General features: G+C 41.0%; 1 protein-coding gene and 1 long non-coding RNA gene across 9 annotated transcripts in view; one reads left to right on the top strand and one right to left on the bottom strand.

Moving 5' to 3' along the window:
- LEF1 (lymphoid enhancer binding factor 1) overlaps nucleotides 1-18,837 on the bottom strand; it is a 118,235-nt gene that overhangs the window by 9,015 nt on the left and 90,383 nt on the right. For 3 of the 7 annotated variants that reach the window (XM_047799638.1, XM_047799641.1, XM_047799643.1), the window contains 4 exons: nucleotides 18,038-18,200; nucleotides 11,887-11,994; nucleotides 7,488-7,536; nucleotides 6,769-6,809 (listed from right to left, as the gene is read on the bottom strand). In XM_047799638.1, the coding sequence (XP_047655594.1) occupies nucleotides 6,775-6,809; nucleotides 7,488-7,536; nucleotides 11,887-11,994; nucleotides 18,038-18,200 (355 nt within the window). In that variant the 3' untranslated portion in view covers nucleotides 6,769-6,774. The other 4 variants (XM_047799637.1, XM_047799639.1, XM_047799642.1 and 1 more) reach the window with 2 other exon arrangements.
- LOC125138263 (uncharacterized) lies at nucleotides 940-6,177 on the top strand. Of its 2 annotated transcripts, XR_007137615.1 has the most exons (3): nucleotides 940-2,957; nucleotides 3,745-3,863; nucleotides 5,814-6,177. It is a non-coding gene; the product is annotated as an uncharacterized LOC125138263 (long non-coding RNA). The 2 variants fall into 2 exon arrangements; XR_007137614.1 differs by having other exon boundaries at nucleotides 940-3,863.

Genomic DNA, 18,837 nt, shown 5'->3' with positions numbered 1-18,837 from the left:
GAACACCCGTGATTGTTTCCATCAGGATCCAAGTCCTTGGCTAACTGGCAAGCAGTTGGGCCACACTGGGCTGGGCCTCCAAACCAGAGGATGCTCTGGTAGAGCTTGGAGACAGCAGTGAGCAGGGAATGAGTGGCCGTGCACTGCCACTGTGGCTGTGCCGAGCTTGTCTCCCACCTCTGCATGGTTAGTGGCAATTCTAGGCCACGGGCTCCCTAAGTGCTTGACATACTTGGTGCCTAGCGTGTGACTAAAAACGAAGAATGGAAAACAGGATATGGCCTTTTCACTTTCTCATTATCAGAGTCTTCACTTTTGAGACTTTGGACAAGCCTGTTTCTCTAGCTGCTTTCAACTTTATTACATAAAAGTGCTTGGTTTTACTTTCTTATCTAGACTTGCCAACCTGGGAACAAACGCCCAGAGGCTCATTGATAATACGGGTGACTGACCACCATCTGTACTCAGGGAACAGAGTTCAGAGCAAAGATTAGGCAAAAGTGTCAAAACTCACCATGGTAAGCCTTACCAACACTATGAAATATTTTTCTCAAAGAGACCTCTCCCTGGCTCTTAAGAGGGCAGGGCTTCCGGCAAGGCTCCTAGGAGACCTTTAAGGTCACGATCCTCTTGGTCCTGAGGATGAGGATTTCCAATCAAATCAAAAACTGGAAACCTTTTCTTAAAAAAGATGTAAATCAGGAGTTCCCGTCGTGGCGCAGTGGTTAACGAATCCGACTAGGAACCATGAGGTTGCGGGTTCGGTCCCTGCCCTTGCTCAGTGGGTTAACCATCCGGCGTTGCTGTGAGCTGTGGTGTAGGTTGCAGATGCGGCTCGGATCCCGTGTTGCTGTGGCTCTGGTGGAGGCCGGTGGCTACAGCTCCGATTCGACCCCTAGCCTGGGAACCTCCATATGCCGTGGGAGCGGCCCTAGAAATAGCAACAACAACAACAAAAAAGACAAAAAAAAAGATGTAAATCCAAGCACTGCACAATTAACTACTGCTTTCTACACTGTACTAGAAATTACCTCTCTGACACACTTCTTGGATTCAGAGAAACAAAGGCTCAAGTTTTTATTTAGTAAAAAAAAATTTAATTTCTCAGTTTAGCAAGTGTACAAGATAAAGATTATGCCAAGGCCTAAAACAGCGTGTACAGAACGACGTCTGTATTGAGTGCCTATGTGTATCTCTAGGTGTGTGTTTAACCAAAGGTTTTATTTTTTAAAAAAGATAGCTTGCTTCTACCTGTAAACTAGCTCTTTGACATTATATAATCAAAGGAAATACATTGAAATATATCTTTTTAATTTATACAATTTTAAGATAGTGGACTTTGTATGTTTTGCTAAACTAAAATAAACCAATCTGTAAAGTTGTTTTTAAGTTAGTAAACTCAGAATGATAATTCTCTTCAGCTTTTCAAAAATTCTCTTTATTTGCTTCTTTTAATTCCTTATGCATCTTGATTAAGTCAGGAAGAAAGGGAAGGTCAGAATTTGATAATCTCTGACTTCCAACAAACTCTTAAGATGTTACATATTCCAAATCAAATGTGTACCAAGACACCAGAAACTCACAGTAACTTGATTGTTGTTCTATCAAATCCAAGAATTCCTTCATGACTGGACAGCTCAAGTGTTACCTACTCCAGGAAGCCTTCCTTGTTCTCAATCTGCTGCATGTACTTTTTGTTCTCTTTATTTTTATGCAGTGCACTGTATGCACTTCCTTCATAGCATAAAACATATTATTTCATAATTATCCATTTGTATGTCTGTGCCTCCCTAAACCCAGAACTCCTCTGGGAACAGACAGGGTCTGTTTAGCAAGTAACCCCACTGCCTAAAGCAGCTGTTAACTTGCAAGAGTAGATGTCACTGTATGTTTGGAGAGTGAATAAACGAATGAGTGGCATTTATGATACTGGCCGTCCAGCTTAACACAGGACAAGGTGTGCTGTCTCACTGCCTGAGGCCCCAGGATCCCAGCTTTCCCACAAGTAACAAGTTAGTCCAAAAGGCTCAAGGTGAATTTGGATTTCTTGAAAGATCCTGCAGCGTGGGAATCACCTCCGACCTGGAGGAGTGCCTTTTAGGGATCCCATTTCTAATTATTCTAAAATTGGTTTGTTGCTAAGTGTTGAGACTGGTTTCATGCTAATTTCTTTGTTCCTACCTGATTTCACCAGAGTCAATATTCTTAAACAAAGCAGAAAGGTAGGTAGAAACACACAGGGAGATGGGGACAGTGCTGGGTGTATGAGGATTGCAATGGCCTTCCCTACCAACAAAGTGAAAGCAAGGAATGTAAGGCATATATTTTAAGGAGCAGAAACACAAATTTTCAAAGGGCTTTTCTAATCACAGAGGAGAGTCTTTTTGTTATTAGTGGGGTATTTTCCTTATAGTCCATTGTCCATGCTAGTTCAGAGTAATGAAAGTTCTCTAGCATTTGCGCTACCTCATGGACATCTAAGCTCAACCATCCTTCTAACAATAGGGGTTTTCTTTAAGGGCACCAAGATAATGTTAAGTTTCACTGTGCAGAAGGAAACCCTCTCACAAATCTCTTCATGTTGGAGTCACAGCTTCTTCCCTGCCTGAGGCTCTGTGTTCCGTTAGCTTTACCTTCCTCAAGGGAGGGCCATGATTTCAGAACTTCCCTTCAGCACTGAAAACGAGTCCTGTGAGATTTCACTTTACACCATCTGGAGGATCAAGTCTAACCAGATATTTCTTCTGTCTTCAGCTTCTAAGCTGAAGCCAGTACTAGTGGGACTCAAGTCTGGCAAACAAGGAGCCGACCACATGATGGCATCAGTGGGGAAGCAAAGGCCGCAGTGAGGGACAGGGCTTCTGAGCACTGGTTCCGAGGAGGAGAGGCAGGAGGTGACTGAGACAGGAACTGAAGAGCAACCACAGCATGGACAAGTCGTTTTCAAGATCATACAGGTGCTTAATAGTTACACAGGGCCACTCAGACCTAGAATGAGGACTACAAATTAGCAAACAAAGAGACCCAAGTCCTTTTAATGACACTGGGAGGTAGTACAGCCCGCAGGGTGCACAGCAGCCCAGGAAGCTGGGCCTTAGAGGTGGGTGAGATGGCCCTTTCACTCCTGCCTGGGGAGCCAGTCTCCTGGCTGAAACCAACTGCCCCAGCCACACAGCACATGGAGGGCTAATCTGAGCACTGGTGTGGCTCTACTGTAGTTTAAACTCTACAACATGGTGGTCTGACGCTCTGGTCTTCATTTCTGGAACTGCTCTGTTTTAGAACAATACACAGAATACCCTCTAGGGAAAACAACTGGTTATCACCGAGTGTTACTTCCCCAAAAGGGCCTTTCTTAACCACCAACCCAGAGAGGACTCTCAAATCACTCCCCCTTTCATTTTTATTATAGCACTTATGGTTCCCTGTCTGTTTTTAATTGACTGCTTTTCCAGCTATGTAAAAGCAATAAAGAGCAAGAACCTCCGAGCCTCATTTGATGCTGAATTTCCAGGTCTCACGGAGCTAGCTGGCATTTATAAAGTGCTCAATAAATGCTGAGTAATGACTAAACAACTACTACACATATAGAAGTTTCTGAATTTTTAAAACAAAGAAAGGGGTGGGGAAACAGTAGGGAGAGTTTCACTCCTAATTTGCTGAAATCTTTATGAATGCAAATCTGAGCTCCTCTCCGCTTAGTAATTCTTATCAAATGACTGCCAGTGTGGCTCTCTAAAATAGGATAGTGTGGAGGACAGAACTTCAAAGGCTGCATGACTGATCAAGCAACGAGACGGGAGAGGAACACTGGAGACTCTGATTAAGTGCAGCCCAGCCTACTGGAGTCTCACTGGCCGCTGGTGAGAATTTTTTTTCTTGGGGGGAGGATAGGGGAGGACTTTGTTGTGTTTTTCTGGGACAGGGTAGAGGGGACAACTTGACTTTTAGAAAAAAACAAGTGACAAGACAGGACAATGATTGCTGTAACATTATTTTAAAAAGGGACATTGGGGTATGTTCTAGGACAAAAACGCACATTCAGCCTAATCTTCTAAAATATTATATGTGTTAATCATTAAGGACACAAAACCAAGTATCAAACTATGAAGTACAGAAACATACTTTTAAATGATTTTTAATAGAAATAATGTTAAAGATTTTTGGTGCAAACAGAAGACAGAGTAAATCAGCGCATGTTGGTCCTTAGCGTGTCTCGCTTACAAGGGCTTTTAGAGGCAGAGCCATAAAGAGGGCTGCTGTCGAGACCTAAGTGTTCGGAGTTTACAAGGACAGCTTTCTTTTTATGTATTTATTTTATTGCTTTTTGGGCTTTTTTGTTTTTTTGTTTTTTAGGGGCACACCTTCGGCATATGGAGGTTCCCAGGCTTGGGGTCTAATTGGACCTACAGCTCCCAGTCTACGTCACAGCCCCAGCCACACCAGATCCGAGCCATGTCTGTGACCTATACCACAGCTCACAGCAATGCCAGATCCTTAACCCACTGACCCCACTGAGCGAGGCCAGGGATTGAACCCACATCCTCATGATTCCTAGTCGGATTTGTTTCCACTGCACCACGACGGGAACTCCAGGACAACATTCTTTTTTTTTCTTTCTGTCTTTGCCTTTTCTTGAGCCACTCCCGAGACATATGGAGATTCCCAGGCTAGGGGTCGAATCAGAGCTGTAGCCGCCCAGCCTATGCCAGAGCCACAGCAACGTGGGATCCAAGCCACATCTGCAAACTACACCACAGCTCACGGGAACACCAGATCCTTAACCCACTGAGCAAGGGCAGGGACCAAACCCGCAACCTCATGGTTCCTAGTCGGATTCGTTAACCACTGAGCCACGACGGGAACTCCAGGACAACATTTTTTTTTTTTTTTGCATTTTTTAAAAAGAAAGTGCAAAAGCATGTGCTTGCTACTAGAATTATTTCTACTCTGATGCCATGAGCTTCTGAGGACAGGACCTGTGCTCCTAATAACAAAGTGGGGAGGCCAGCTCAGAAAAGGTCCTCAACTAATAGCCATTGGGTTGAATTAAATACAAACATCTGTGATATTACTTTTCTGATACCTTGTTTGGTTACCTATATGAAGGGCTGATCCTCTTCTCACCTGGAGAAAAGCCCTGCTGCCTGCACTAGTTTAGAAAACTTGATACCATAAAACAATGACGCAATTTTGAAGAACCTGGGGAATCTGAATAAAGATCAGGAAAGTTTCATAGAGGAGAGGGCAGCTGAGTTAGTTCTGGTGTGGGATAGAGGGAAGAAAGGGAGCCACATGCAATAAACCAAGAACCAGAGGTGGCAGGTGTTAGGGTTCCTGTTGTACAGTTGAGGAAGATGAAGATTAAAAAGCTCAAGAAGATTGCCTAGGCAAATAGCTGATTTAAAATTCATATCTACTTGGTGCCAAAATCTCTGCAGGCTCTCTGGGCAAGTATATTGAAATTTCAGTACCAAAATCAAGTTCTAAAAGATTAAATGGTCATCTGGTTCCAGTCAAAAACCAAATGACCAGCCTGCAGGCTAACGCTCTTCTAAGAAACACCACGCAGACCTATGCTGTCCCCAGGCAGAGGAAACGGGCTTTCCAAGCACAGGGACAGCAGTGCAGCAGCTTCAGGCTATCTGGGGGATGGCAAATACTTTTGTTTGGACTGAGCACAGGACTCGAGGTTGAAGGCAAGGAGAGGCAGATGCAGAGCCACGCGAATGTGTCTGCACTTTGTCCTTCAGACAGTGGGACCCGCTGACCGTTTTTAGGTTGGGAAGTGACACAATCCATCTGTGTTTCAGCAAATCCCTCTGGAGGCAACACAGAGGATGAACTGGCAGAAAGGAAGCCTGGAGGCAGGAAAATTATCCAAAGGCAGGAAAATAATCCAGATGGAAAGTCCGAGCACCTGCGCTGGGGCTGTGAGACTGCTGCATGAGAGCAAAGACTCGAGACAGACCCAAACTACAGAGCTGATGGGACTGGGATGCAAATTCCTTGAGAGTAGAGAGCTTCAAAGGGAGCGCCTCGGAGAAGAACTGTCACTGTGTGGACACACTGAATTCAAGGCCAGCAAAGACCGAGGCAATTTACAAAGCTAGGTTCCCACCAAGGCTGGTGGTCATGTCAAAAATGAAATGAAGTAAAATAAATATTACCTATAAAGATAAGACTGAAACCCAGTCATGGTTACCAAAAAAGAACTCGATAGCAGAATATAGTCAATCAAGTAAGTCCCCATGCCGTATTTTTAAATAAGAGAAAAAAGGAAGCATCTCTCTTTCACTTGAAACAAATATACTATTTTTAAGCCTCTTAATATCATCTCAACTGGGAAGAAGTCTCTACGTGTAGAGCTAAAACTTCTTGACTCCTGCCAGTACAGGCCTGAGCTCCTGCAACACAACCCGGGGTTTGCGGAGTAATAAGATGGTGTTTTGTTTGTTTTTTGTTACTTTTTTGAAGCAGGCAGATTTGCCACTGGTCAGTAAGGAATACTTGACAAGTTAGGGAAAGAGGAATGGAGAAAGATTAAAGGGGCAAAAGGGGAAGAAGAGAAGAGAGAGACGCATACTGTATTGCAAATCCATAGCCGGTATAAAAACCATCAGATGTTTTTAGCACTGATTTGATGGTGGCGGCGTTTCCTCTTTAAAGGCGCAATGCTGGGTGGCATCAGTACGAGCAAGAAGAGTCACAAGCAAGTGCCTCTGTTTATAACTAATGTCAGCGTTAGGACTAGAGAGTCGTTCTTACCATGTTTCAGATGTAGGCAGCTGTCATTCTTGGACCTGTACCTGCAGAAAATTGTGTCTTTAACAAATTTTTATTGAAGAGGGTTTTTGTAACATTCCAAATATGTAGTAGCTACAATATTAAGTGGACCTGTTTGTTTTATTTCTTATGGTTCTTATACCAGCCACTTTTATTTGTGCAGTACAAGTAGAGGCCTTATTTTTAATGAAAGAAAAAGGGGAAATAAATAGGACCTCACCAACTGATGCCTTGAATTTTATGTTACAGGAAAGATAAACCCTATCATCATGTTTTACATTTTTAAATAACCCCAAACCACAGAAAAGATTCTCAAGGGGATATAAGCATATTACAGAATCACCATAAAAAAACTGTGTTGTAAGGAGTTATGTAAATACAAAAGAACAGGAGTGTTAAAGCGGAGAGAACACAGACAACAAAAGCACAAACAAAACCAAAACAATAACCACAGCTAACAACAACCACCAGGATTCCAGGTGGACAGGGTTTGGGAAAGGAGCTTTTAAAGATGTACCTTCACATAGTGATATTTAAAGGAAAGGTGTTTCAAATATTTGTAAAGAATTGCAGGAAGAAAAGTAGAGTTGAAGAATCACGTTATAGTTGAAGAATAAAGCATTGTGTAGAAAGAGGCAGCCTACTTTAAAAGGTGTTTGTCAGAAGCAAGACAACTGGCTGGAAAGTCACATGGTGCCTACCTGATGTAGATTCCTGTAGTTTCTCTCTCTTCCTCTTCTTTTTCTTACCCTGGAGGAAAAGAGGCACACTGTCATGTTACAGACTTACTATGAACACATCGATGAATGTGATACAAAAGGATGGGCAGGCAGTCAACCAAGAGATCAAGATGCCTCACTTTCTGTCTCTCTTTACCATCTGTACCTAAAAACAGAGCAGGAGACAACAGTTTTCGATCTGTGACCTTTGCCTGTATAGGTTCGTATTTAATATCATTAATGCTGACTCTGGTAGGACACACACACACACACACACACACACACACACACACACACACACACACACACACACACACACACACGACCTAAGGCTGTGGCCATAGCACCCCTTTCAAGGAAAGCCCACTTGAGGAATTCCCTTTACTTTTAGCCATCACACTTAGAACCTCCTTCTGGCAGTGTTCTTGATTAATCTCGCTGTGAATTCTACCATCTAATTACAAGTCCAGGATGTTAACTAAGGCCCCTCACCCCCACGGCATAGACACGATGCAACCAAGGACAGCAGTAGAGGCTAAAACAGAACCTGAGAAAACTCAAAAAGTAATTTTAAAGACTTATTTCTGGCAGCTATGGACCTTGCTTCCTAAAACAGACATAATAACATGAATATACTTGCAATTTTAAATACAATTCAAAATCATCTTAATCATAAATGTACAATTTTAGGTCCCACTTATAGTGGTTATTTTTCTGTTTTTCTTAATTACTTTCCCCTCAAGAAAATTGTAATAGAGCATAGACACAGTATACCTCTGGTTTACCTAAACAATAAATGACCAACCTGGATTAGGATCGTCTTTTGAAATAAGTGTAACAGATTACACATCACGTCTAGTATCTCTACCTTATGTCTGTTGGAGTCTCAGCACATCTCTGCCACCTAGCATGTGCCTAGCACAGGTGACTGTGGCCTGAGGTGCCGGACTGGTATTGCCTTTGTGAAATAACTGGTATTATATTCTAGAAATACACTAGTGCTTCAAGAGCACTTACATTTATGGTAGACAAAAGAACCTAAGGAGTTTGGATGTATTAATGCCAACTTATGCAACAACAAACAAAATTCATACGTAGTTAACACATATAAAGTTTTCATTAAAATTATACATAGTACTGTGGTTTTAAGGATGATATTTAAAAGCTCTAGCAATACAAATATTTGGCTGATTTTTACCTGAGAAAATATGTGCACTACTGATTAATGAAAACTTCAGTTATAAAAAATGAAAGTTATAAAAACAAAGTTGTAAAATCTATGATCCCATAGAATTGGACATTTTAAATCATATGATATATATAATTTTTTTTTTCCTTTTTCAGCTGCACCCGTGGCATATGGAAGTTCCAGGCCAAGGATCAAATCAGAGCCACATCTGCAGCAATGCTGGATCCTTAACCTACTGTGCCACAGCAAGAACTCCAAGATACATATTTACTATGATCTCGCTGAATGTCAGTAGAGTATTCTGATGACTAAATGCTAAGATACAGGGCATGTATCTTATTTAGAATGTATTCTTATACTCTTATTTTAAGAATATACCATAATATCTTCAGCTACAGTGATACCACTTGATTGACTTGTGTGCCTTAGAAATTAATGGGCTTATTTTGATTATTATAAAAACTGTATGCAACAAAGCTGGGCTTCCTCTTCATTTAAAAGGATCCTAAAAAGTTATGCAATTTCCTTTAAAAGTGCAGAGGAAAATCTTGAAAGGTAAATTCACATTATCCTGGTTTTCTTTAAAACTACTTCCTTCCCATCTCTCCACATGGGAGAAAGCAACAGGGAGAGAACATGTGTTCCTTTTATCTTTTTTTTTTTTTTTAAGTGAAAACTTACTTCTTTCCTTAAGGATCAGAACCAGAAGCTTCATTTAAAGACATTCAACTCATAATGCTCAATCTATACAAAGTCGAAGCACAGCAAAGCTCTCCCAATGGTCAGAGAAGGAAGGTCACTCCCCTTATAAGGCCAACCACACCCAAAAGACACCCAGGCCAGGGTGAGAGGAGGCCACGTCTCAACCCTTTAGGTGGGGAACTGATCTTCCCACTTAAAGGACATCACAAAGGCTCTATCCAGAAAATGCTAATTATGGTCCAGAGAACAGAAGCCCAGTTCAGGGTGCAAACTCAACTAAAGCAGTCTCCCTTCACAGGCTCTGGAAGACTGAGCTGGTCTGCCTGGAGGAGACAAACTGCACTAACTGTGACATCTGGGGGACCTGGGTGTACCTTGCTACCTGGCCACTATGTGGCCCTGGGCAAATGACCTAACCTCCTGATTCTTCAATTTCCTTTGTCCATAAAATGCAATACTCTTTATGCCATGGAATTACTGTAAGGATTAGGAAATAACACAAAAAAGAATTTAAGACAGTTCTTGACAATAGACATCATTAAAACGAACAAAACAATTCGGGAGCATTGATGAAGCTGCTGCTCCCAAGAAACAGATGGTAAGACTCTTACTTCCTATGTCATAGTTGCATCCAAACCTTGACTAGGAGTTATTTTCTCTGCAGCATGTTACATGAAACAAGTGTGTTCCAAAAGTCTTGGTGCCTCATTGCATGGGATGTATGACCACAGACATGCTGCTCCACGGGACCATCTACAGCAATGGCCACACGTTCACTTACATATGGATTCATGGCTTTACCCTCGCCCTTTTCAAAAAGGACAATTCCATTTAATATTAAGATTGTCCTTGCTGGCACTCTGAATGTCAGCTTCACAAGAAACACGAAAGTGACCTTCAAATTTGCAAATTAAGAGCTTAAATAGTCAAAAACATTCCCTTCTACAAAATGATAAAACTAGTATCATTTATACTTTCTCAGAAATAGTTTTTGCTATATCAAGACTACATGAGTAAGATGTTCAAACTCTAAAATAATAATTGGCAATGTAAATGAGCTATTTTTTGCCAATAAAAATCAGTATAACTTAAAAAATAGTACTTACCTTCATCTGAATCAAATGTATAAAAGACATCAGAGTGCATTAATATGAAACTTTTTGTGTGTGTGTTTTTAGGGCTGCACCTGTGGCATATGGAGGTTCCCAGGCTAGGGGTCTAATTGGAGCTGTACCCGCCAGTCTACGCCAGAGCCAAAGCACTGCAACCTATACTGCAGTTCACGGCAAGGCCAGATCCTTAACTCACTGAGCAAGGCCAGGGATCAAACCCACAACCTCATGGTTCCTAGTCAGACTCATTAACCACTGAGCCACGACGGGAACTCCCACAATTTTTTTTTTTAACCCAGTTCTGATTAGTTTGTGGCAAAACAATCACTTGAATACATTGTTTGTAAGAAGTGTAAAATATCAATACTTTTGGAAAGAAATCTGACAGTATCTATCAAGATCCTTTAAAAGAGTTATATCTTTTACTCAACAATTCCACTACTGTGACTCTATCCTACAGAAATAAGTTCTAAATACAGAAAAAACTGTTAAGCGCAATTCATTGCAGGATTATTTCCAACTATAAAAAAAATTAGTAAATGTCTAAAAGCAAGGGAAAATTGTATAGCTGTTAAAATTGATATACCAAAACACTAGGCCATAACAGAAGAATACTTAGTATATATAAGAGCGAGCAGCATGACACAAAAGTATATGTGGACACACACACACACCCCCCCAAGTAAAAAAATAAAAAGATTCAGAAAAAATACTGGAAGGTAGGGTAACTAGTTGCTACTAATGTTGCCTTTATGAGATCATGGGCTTTTTAAGAAAATCTTTTTAACCAACACTTTAATGATAAATTTTTTTGTTTTGTTTTGTTTTTTTGCCATTTCTTGGGCCGCTCCCGCGGCATATGGAGGTTCCCAGGCTAGGAGTCTAATCAGAGCTGTAGCCACCAGCCTATGCCAGAGCCACAGCAATGCGGGATCCAAGCTGCGTCTGCAACCTACACCACAGCTCACGGCAACGCCAGATCCTTAACCCACTGAGCAAGGGCAGGGACCGAACCCACAACCTCAAGGTTCCTAGTCAGATTCGTTAACCACTGCGCCATGACGGGAACTTCAAGTTTTTTTTTAATTAAAAAAACTTTTACTTAAAAAATTCAGTAGCACTTAGAGCCAAAAAAAATATATATATATATATATATATATATATATATATATATATATATATATATATATGACAGTGCAAAGCTTTCAAAATGCAATATCCATGAAACCTTTATTATAAAGTTCATTAACTTTCAAAAATAGCAAACAGTCCCAGCATTAGATACACCCTAAAACACATTTCCTTCACAAGAGCAAAAGAGAAAGATAATGAGTGAGAGGAGAGAGCCAAGAGCCGCTGGTGTGTAGAAGCCGCTTACATAATTGTCTCTTGCAGACCAGCCTGGATAGAGCTGCATATGTAGCTGTCTTTCCTTCCGTGCTAATTCATAATATTTAGCCTGTTCTTCACGGGAGAGGGCATGCCACTGAAAAAGAAAGGGGAAAGAGGAAAAAAAAAAATCAAGTAAAGGCAAAATAGCAACAGTATTACATATTTCATATTTCAAACACCAAAGAATGAAAACACTAAGCATTTAAATTTTTATTTTTAAATGACAGAAAACCATATGTTGTGGAAATCCACCCAGGGTTTGGTGGCTGGAGTGATACTCAAGTTTTGGTTTCTTGATTCTCTTCTCATGTTACATGAATCTTGTCAAGGGATCGAAAGTGAAATGGCCTGACACCCAACCTCTCTCTCCAATACAAATTAAAGAGAACATTCACTGGTGAACCTCAAACCCAAGTTAGCTTTTGCATAGTTTGTAGCATATTGTGACACCTGAACCCAAGCACATTTATGCAAAATGAAGTAATTTCCACATCTTTTCCTTCTGCATAGATACATCCTTGCCTTACACGCACACCCCACCCCCATTCTGTCAAATGAAGAATATGAAACCTTCATCATGTGATCCTGTCAATAAAGCAAGACTCAAGTCAGTCTCAGTCTCTTCACCCACACTTCACGCTGACTTACACCAATTGTCCATAGGGAGAACACAGATAACACTGTACAATCACACATGCACTCTTTACATTTTTTGTTTGTTTCTGCTTCTTAGGGCCACACCTGCAGCATATGGAAGCTCCCAGGCAAGGGGTTGAATCGGAGCTACAGTTGCCAGCCTACACCACAGCCACAGCCATGCCAGATCTGAGCCATGTCTGCGACCTACACCATAGCTCGTGACAATGCTGCATCCTTAACCCGCTGAGCAAGGCCAGAGACTAAACCTGTGTCTTCATGGACACGAGTTGGGTTTGTTACTGCTGAGCCACAATGGGAACTCCCACACTTTTATGTTTTTAAGCTTCCTTCTAATGGAAAGCAAAGAGCACGAACTAAGTTTAACATCTAGACTTTGAGATTGTAGAATCTAATTTGGAGAAATAGTGGCTGACAACCTGCAAAATTTCTATTTTCCTTTATGTAACATATATATCACATGGAGCAAAATCATTTATGCAGGCAAGGCACTGTTTGGAATTTTAAGCACACTGCTTTGTGTGTTTGCCCCAGGGCCACAGTGGGTAGTTTTCAAATACATCCCCCTACTTCCCAAATGCCAGGATCTGTCATCAGAACCTCCCAGGAGAACTGGCTGCACTTTGGGGGGACCCATTAGCCAAAGACGATGGCTCAGAGTCAGTGGTTGCAGAAGTGGACCTGAGACTGTGCACGGTACACCCACACGCTCTCTAGGTCAGCCTGGTTCCCACTCCATTCTCCCAACTATTCTGGTATGTGCTGCTTCCCATTTTGTTTCCTCCCATTAAAGGGTGGGCGATTCTTTCTTATTCACATCTACTCTGCATACTGATTTCGATTACCCTGTTCTTGTTTTTTAAAATGATAAAAAGAAAATGAAGGTGTGGCTGGATTGATGGAAGGATGGAAGAGTGAGGGAGAGAAGTGGAGGAGAAAGAAAAGGTGTTGCTCAAGGAGAGTCTGTCTAAGCCCTCCTCCACTGGGATGCAGCCCCTAGGGCAGGGCTGGTACTCTCCTTAAGAAAACAAACACCTGCTGCTCTTGCCTGTTAAAAGGAGTAGACTCTGAACTCTGGGGTACTAAAGTACCTCTGGCCTCATCCCATTCTCCACTCCAGCCTCCAGTCCAGAGGCAGTGGGGCCACAGACAGGGCAACGGATTCCACTTCTTTCAAAAAGCCCCTTGAAGGTCAAGGCTTCTGTGTTGGGTAGGGTAGATGATTTAATTTTTAATTGCTTTAGAACAGAGTGTAAAGTTAATAGGCAGGACACACAGCAGGATTTGACCTTAGCCTTAAAGGCAAGTCAGGTGATATGCTTTTCTTTAAAAACAAACAAACCTACCTATAAAAGTTACCTGATACACAGTTGCTTGTACCAGCAGAATAATCACAATTTGTTGGGTTAAGCCTAAAAAGGCACATTTGAGGAACAGTGGAAGATTTAGGCAGGAAAAGTCACACTGCCTCTGTCAACTGACGACTCTTCTAAATCTAAGACACTGACCTGATGCTGGAGACCTTCACAGGGAGTAAAAGCCAAACTAGGCACAGTGGAAAAGAGCAGTGTACACTTTTATTTTTAAAGACTGTTCATTAAGATTTTGGGAGCTCCCGGTGTGGCACAGAGGTAACAAACCTGACAAAGATCCATGAGGATGAGAGTTTGATCCCTGGCTTGACTCAGTGGGTTAAGGATCCAGTGTTGCCGTGAGCTGAGGTGTAGGTTGCAGACACAGTTTGGATCTGGCATGGCTGTGGCTGTGGTGTAGGCTGGCAGCTACAGCTCTGATTCGCTGATTCAACCTACAGCCTGAACTTCCATATGCTGCAAGTGTGGCCCTAAAAAGCAAAAAAAAAAAAAAAAAAAGGTTTGATTTAGACAGTTTTGGTGCTAATGATGTGACTGGCAAGAAGCAAAGTGTCCCAAAAAAGGAACAAAAAAAGAGACTAAAAGGAAAAAAAGTATAGAAGTCTTACTCTCTCTAAATTTGTTTATTCATTTGATAATCTCTCATATTACTGAAATATGTCAATATAAAGATATTTCATATAAAACATTTTTGTAGATATATTTTATATATAAATATATTTTATGTGGATATATTTTAAAGTATAAAAAAGCTTAAGTACTTTATAGTATAATTTGATGAAACTTACAGCAGCTTTATAACTTGTTGAGAAAACCTGGAATTGTGTAATTATCTCCTAAGATGTGTACAGAGGTTGAGTCTTTCACACAAACAATCAGTTGTACACGCAGAAATTTTTCAGTTATAGCAGGAAACTTAGGTTGACAAGACCCCACCTAACAAAACTGAATAAAATTCAAGGAGAAAAAGCAGACCCATAAACTAAACTGTTTACTTGCATTTTCGATTGCTCTTAGTCCTCTGGTATTTCTAATGCACAAGCTCTACTCACAGATGAAAGAAACATCATTTACCAGAGTAAAACAATAGGTAAAACTATGGTATTAAATTTGTGCATTGGAAAAAAAAATAAAGCTTGATATAAACTAGAAAGATGATCCTTAGAGGAATTTCTGAAACACAACTGAGTAAAAATGCTTTCCTATCTTTTTTCTTCCTTTTTTTTTAGGGCCACAACTGTTGCATAATCAAGTTCCCAGGCTGAGGGTCAAATTGAGGCTGGATCCTCAACCCACTGAGTGAGGCCAGGGATCTAACCCACATCCTCATGGATACTAGTCAGGTTCTTAGCCTGCTGAGCCACAACAGGAACTCCTCTATCTCTTTTGCTTACTCAAAATTCACCTACTTGTTGGGAAAATACCCATTCAATTGGAAGAAATTTATGCAGTCTATCCCAAGATTTAAAAATTCTGGCAACAGATCTACAATAAATGGATTGTAATTAATAGCCTTCAAGGTATGAAAAAAATCTTACTTTAAAGTAATATATCATGTTATTATTACTTATCATACAAAGACAACTTTGATTCATATGAACAAACATTTCTATGCTAGGGATACAGTAAAGATGACTGAAAATCAAAAGATAAAATGTTCCAGGATGAATTTCAATTCCACTATTAAGAATTCTAATTATTCCAGTGTAAAACTTCATGATTTTAAAGCCAGGAACTTTAAAGAACTAGCAATGACTGCGCTGCCAGAGGGGTGTTATGAAAGGACAAAAAACCTGATCTTAATCAAAGAGCTCAGAGACCTATAAATAGAAACAGGTGTCCAAATCAAAGACAGAGCGAGACCCCAAATGAGAACCATCCTTTAGGACACATGCTCTGATGTGGGGGTTGTTAAGTGAGCTGAGAAGGTAGCAACTGTTGGAAATGCGAATTAAAAATAGGAAGCATACGTCCATATCATATCCTTACTTACTCTCTTGAGCAGGAAAATAACTCCTGCTGGAGGACCAGGGACCTTTAACTCGAGGAAGAAAAAAAAAAAAAAAGTGAAAGATTTTTACACACACTGGAATGAGAACTCTTCTTTTCCCCTGATTCTTTCTTTTAAAGGGTCAGGGGAAATGGTCATCAGTCTTTAAGCTTTTAGGGCAGAGTTCTTTAAAAAATGATGGGAATCACTCTTCTGCTAAGATGTGGCTTGGGAAATCATCGTAATTATTGTTATTAAGTATTTAAGAATCCACAGGGAGACAGAGTATTGTACACAGGGCACCAGAAGAACTATAATCTACCCCTGCACCCTACCCCTGAAACCCTGGTGTCTTGCAGATTAGAAATAGCTGCACTTTTACGCTATCCAACAGGAATCAATGATACAAGAACACCTGCTTTCCTCTATCTGTTCACATGGAATGGAAATCTCTTAAATGTTTTCTGTTACGAGTGTTGAAATGTATTAGGTTCTATAGCAAACATGTTAAAAAAAAAAAAAAGACCATCAACAACAGCTGAAACAAGATCTCTCAGTCTCACAAAGATTGCCAAGACCCTCTTTCTCATAAATGTTTAGTTGCAAATCATGAATTTCTTGAGAGGCTGCAAAAACATACACAAGGTGATATTTTAAGAAGCTACCACACATATATGAAGAGTATGAACAAGTTAGGATGAAGCATTTCTAAAATTACAATGTAATTACAGTAAAAATGTAATTTGAATTAGGAAAACTCCAATTTTCTCCACCATTCTTCAGATACCTAACCAAACCCATTTCAATAACTAGTCTTTGGGCTGGTGGTTGGATAAAGAAATCTCAGTGTCTGGGAGTTCCTGTCGTGGCACAATGGTTAACGAATCCAACTAGGAACCATGAGGTTGCAGGTTCGATCCCTGCCCTTGCTCAGTGTGTTAAGGATCCAGCATTGCCGTGAGCTGTGGTGTAGGTTGCAGACATGGCTTGGATCCTGCGTTGCTGTGGCTCTGGCATAGGCTGGTAGCTACAGCTCCGATTAGATCCCTAGCCTGGGAACATCCATATGCAGCGGGAGTGGCCCAAGAAATAGCAAAAAGACAAAAAAAAAGGAAAAAAAAATTTCAACAGTATATATTGGAAGGAAAAAATAATCTGAAATTGGAAGTTTCTCATTTAGGGGGAAAAAAAAAAGAAAACAGAAATCTCAGTGTCTGTCCTAGTTGTAGTCCAGTGCCTGGTACATGACAGGCTCTCAAAAAAATATCTTAGCATGGGTGAAAGAAGCAACCATGACAATAAAAAGAGGGGGAATCCAGAAACCCGGTACAGGTACATTTTAAGAATCAGAGAGCATTTTTTTCCCTAAAATAAAGACTTTTCTGGCCTGTATAAACTAGGGTGGAATGATCTGCGTCCATCTTGTATGGGGCAGCCACCTCTGCTGGCTAGGGGCCATCCAGAGTGCGTGGGTCCCGGGAGGTCTTTCCCTAGCTCCCTGAGTGGGCCAAGTGCTCTCCTGCTTTGGAGTCTGCACGCACGCTGTCCATGGGGCAGAGTCCACCTCCTGCTACTTATCACTCAGGTCTCAACTATTTTCTCAGAGGGGCCCTTCCTTAGCCTCCCTGTTATTCTTTCTTAGATCCTTGCTCTTTACATTCACAACATTTATCACAATTTAAATTTTATATATATATAATTTATGTATATATGATAATAGTTGTCTAATATCTGTATGCTGTCACAAAACTTTAAGCTCTATGAAGACATATAGACTATATCTGTTTCATTCCATAATAATTATCTAATGCCTACCACAGTGCCTGGCACATAAAAGACAGTCAAGAAATATTTGTTTAAAGAATGATAATAGGAAAAAAGTTGTCATTTACCGGAAGCTTTCTATGTACCAGGTACAATCTAAGCTGTTTACCATGTGTTCTCTCTTTTACTCCTCCTAAAGGTTGTCATGCTCTCTTTGTTACTCCCCAACTGGCTAGTGATTATATGAGTGCATTCTCTCACTACCTGATATGTAAGTGCATTTGGGCAGATTTTTTTTTAATGAAGCAGTTCCACGGTTACCATAAACATTTACACCCCTCCCCATGACTTACCCTTCTGCCTAGAATCTGGTTGATAGCTGCACTTTCCTTTAGAGTACACTCAGCTACGACGTTCGCTCTCATTTCTTTCATGTATAACATAAAAGCATTCAGAGGCTTCTTAATGTGAGGTCTTTTTGGCTCTTGCTCCTTTCTCTGTTCATGCTGAGGCTTCCTAAAAGGTGGGAGTGTGGGTGGGGAAGGGGGTAGAAGAATAAGGAAGAGATGGGAGGAGAACAGCAAAGTGTCTGTTTACATCATGAGTCCAACTCAGGCTGGGGACCACCCTCTGGGCTCTCTACACGCCCCAGAATACCATCAACTTAGAAGAGCAACTCACTGACTCTTTGTGAATAAGGTTCCTTTGGTTTGGGAAGGTTTACCTGTGGCTATAGAAGTATTTAACACAACATGGAAATGGGCTTGTGAAGATGCTCTATCTACAGCCCTGAGGCTGAGCTCCTTGGTCACCTTAGGAAAAGTTGAACTTGTAGTGTGAGTGATCAATTCTCCCCCAGAACGGAGATTATTAACTTTTTTGGGTCAACAGCCCCCTCTGAGAGGCCAATGAAACCTTAGACTCTCTCCTCCAAACAAATGCATTCTGGCTTTGCCTGTGTATGCAGGGGCTTTATGGATCACATGCTCCCTGCCACCCTACTCTCCTGAACCAGTACAACTCCTAGAATAAGAAACTCCATTACTAATCTCTTCTGAGAATTTAGCCCTGCTCTAAGAGCCTGAGATAATCCTGGCCTGAGAAGAAATCCTGGGTTTGGTTTGCCCTTTTCCCTTGCAGTGCATGCTTATGA

This window comes from Phacochoerus africanus, chromosome 10 (genome assembly GCF_016906955.1).
Source record: "Phacochoerus africanus isolate WHEZ1 chromosome 10, ROS_Pafr_v1, whole genome shotgun sequence".
Classification (NCBI taxonomy): domain Eukaryota; kingdom Metazoa; phylum Chordata; class Mammalia; order Artiodactyla; family Suidae; genus Phacochoerus; species Phacochoerus africanus.
The sequence above is the reverse complement of the archived record's forward strand: the minus strand, read 5'-3'. Positions and strand labels throughout refer to the sequence as shown.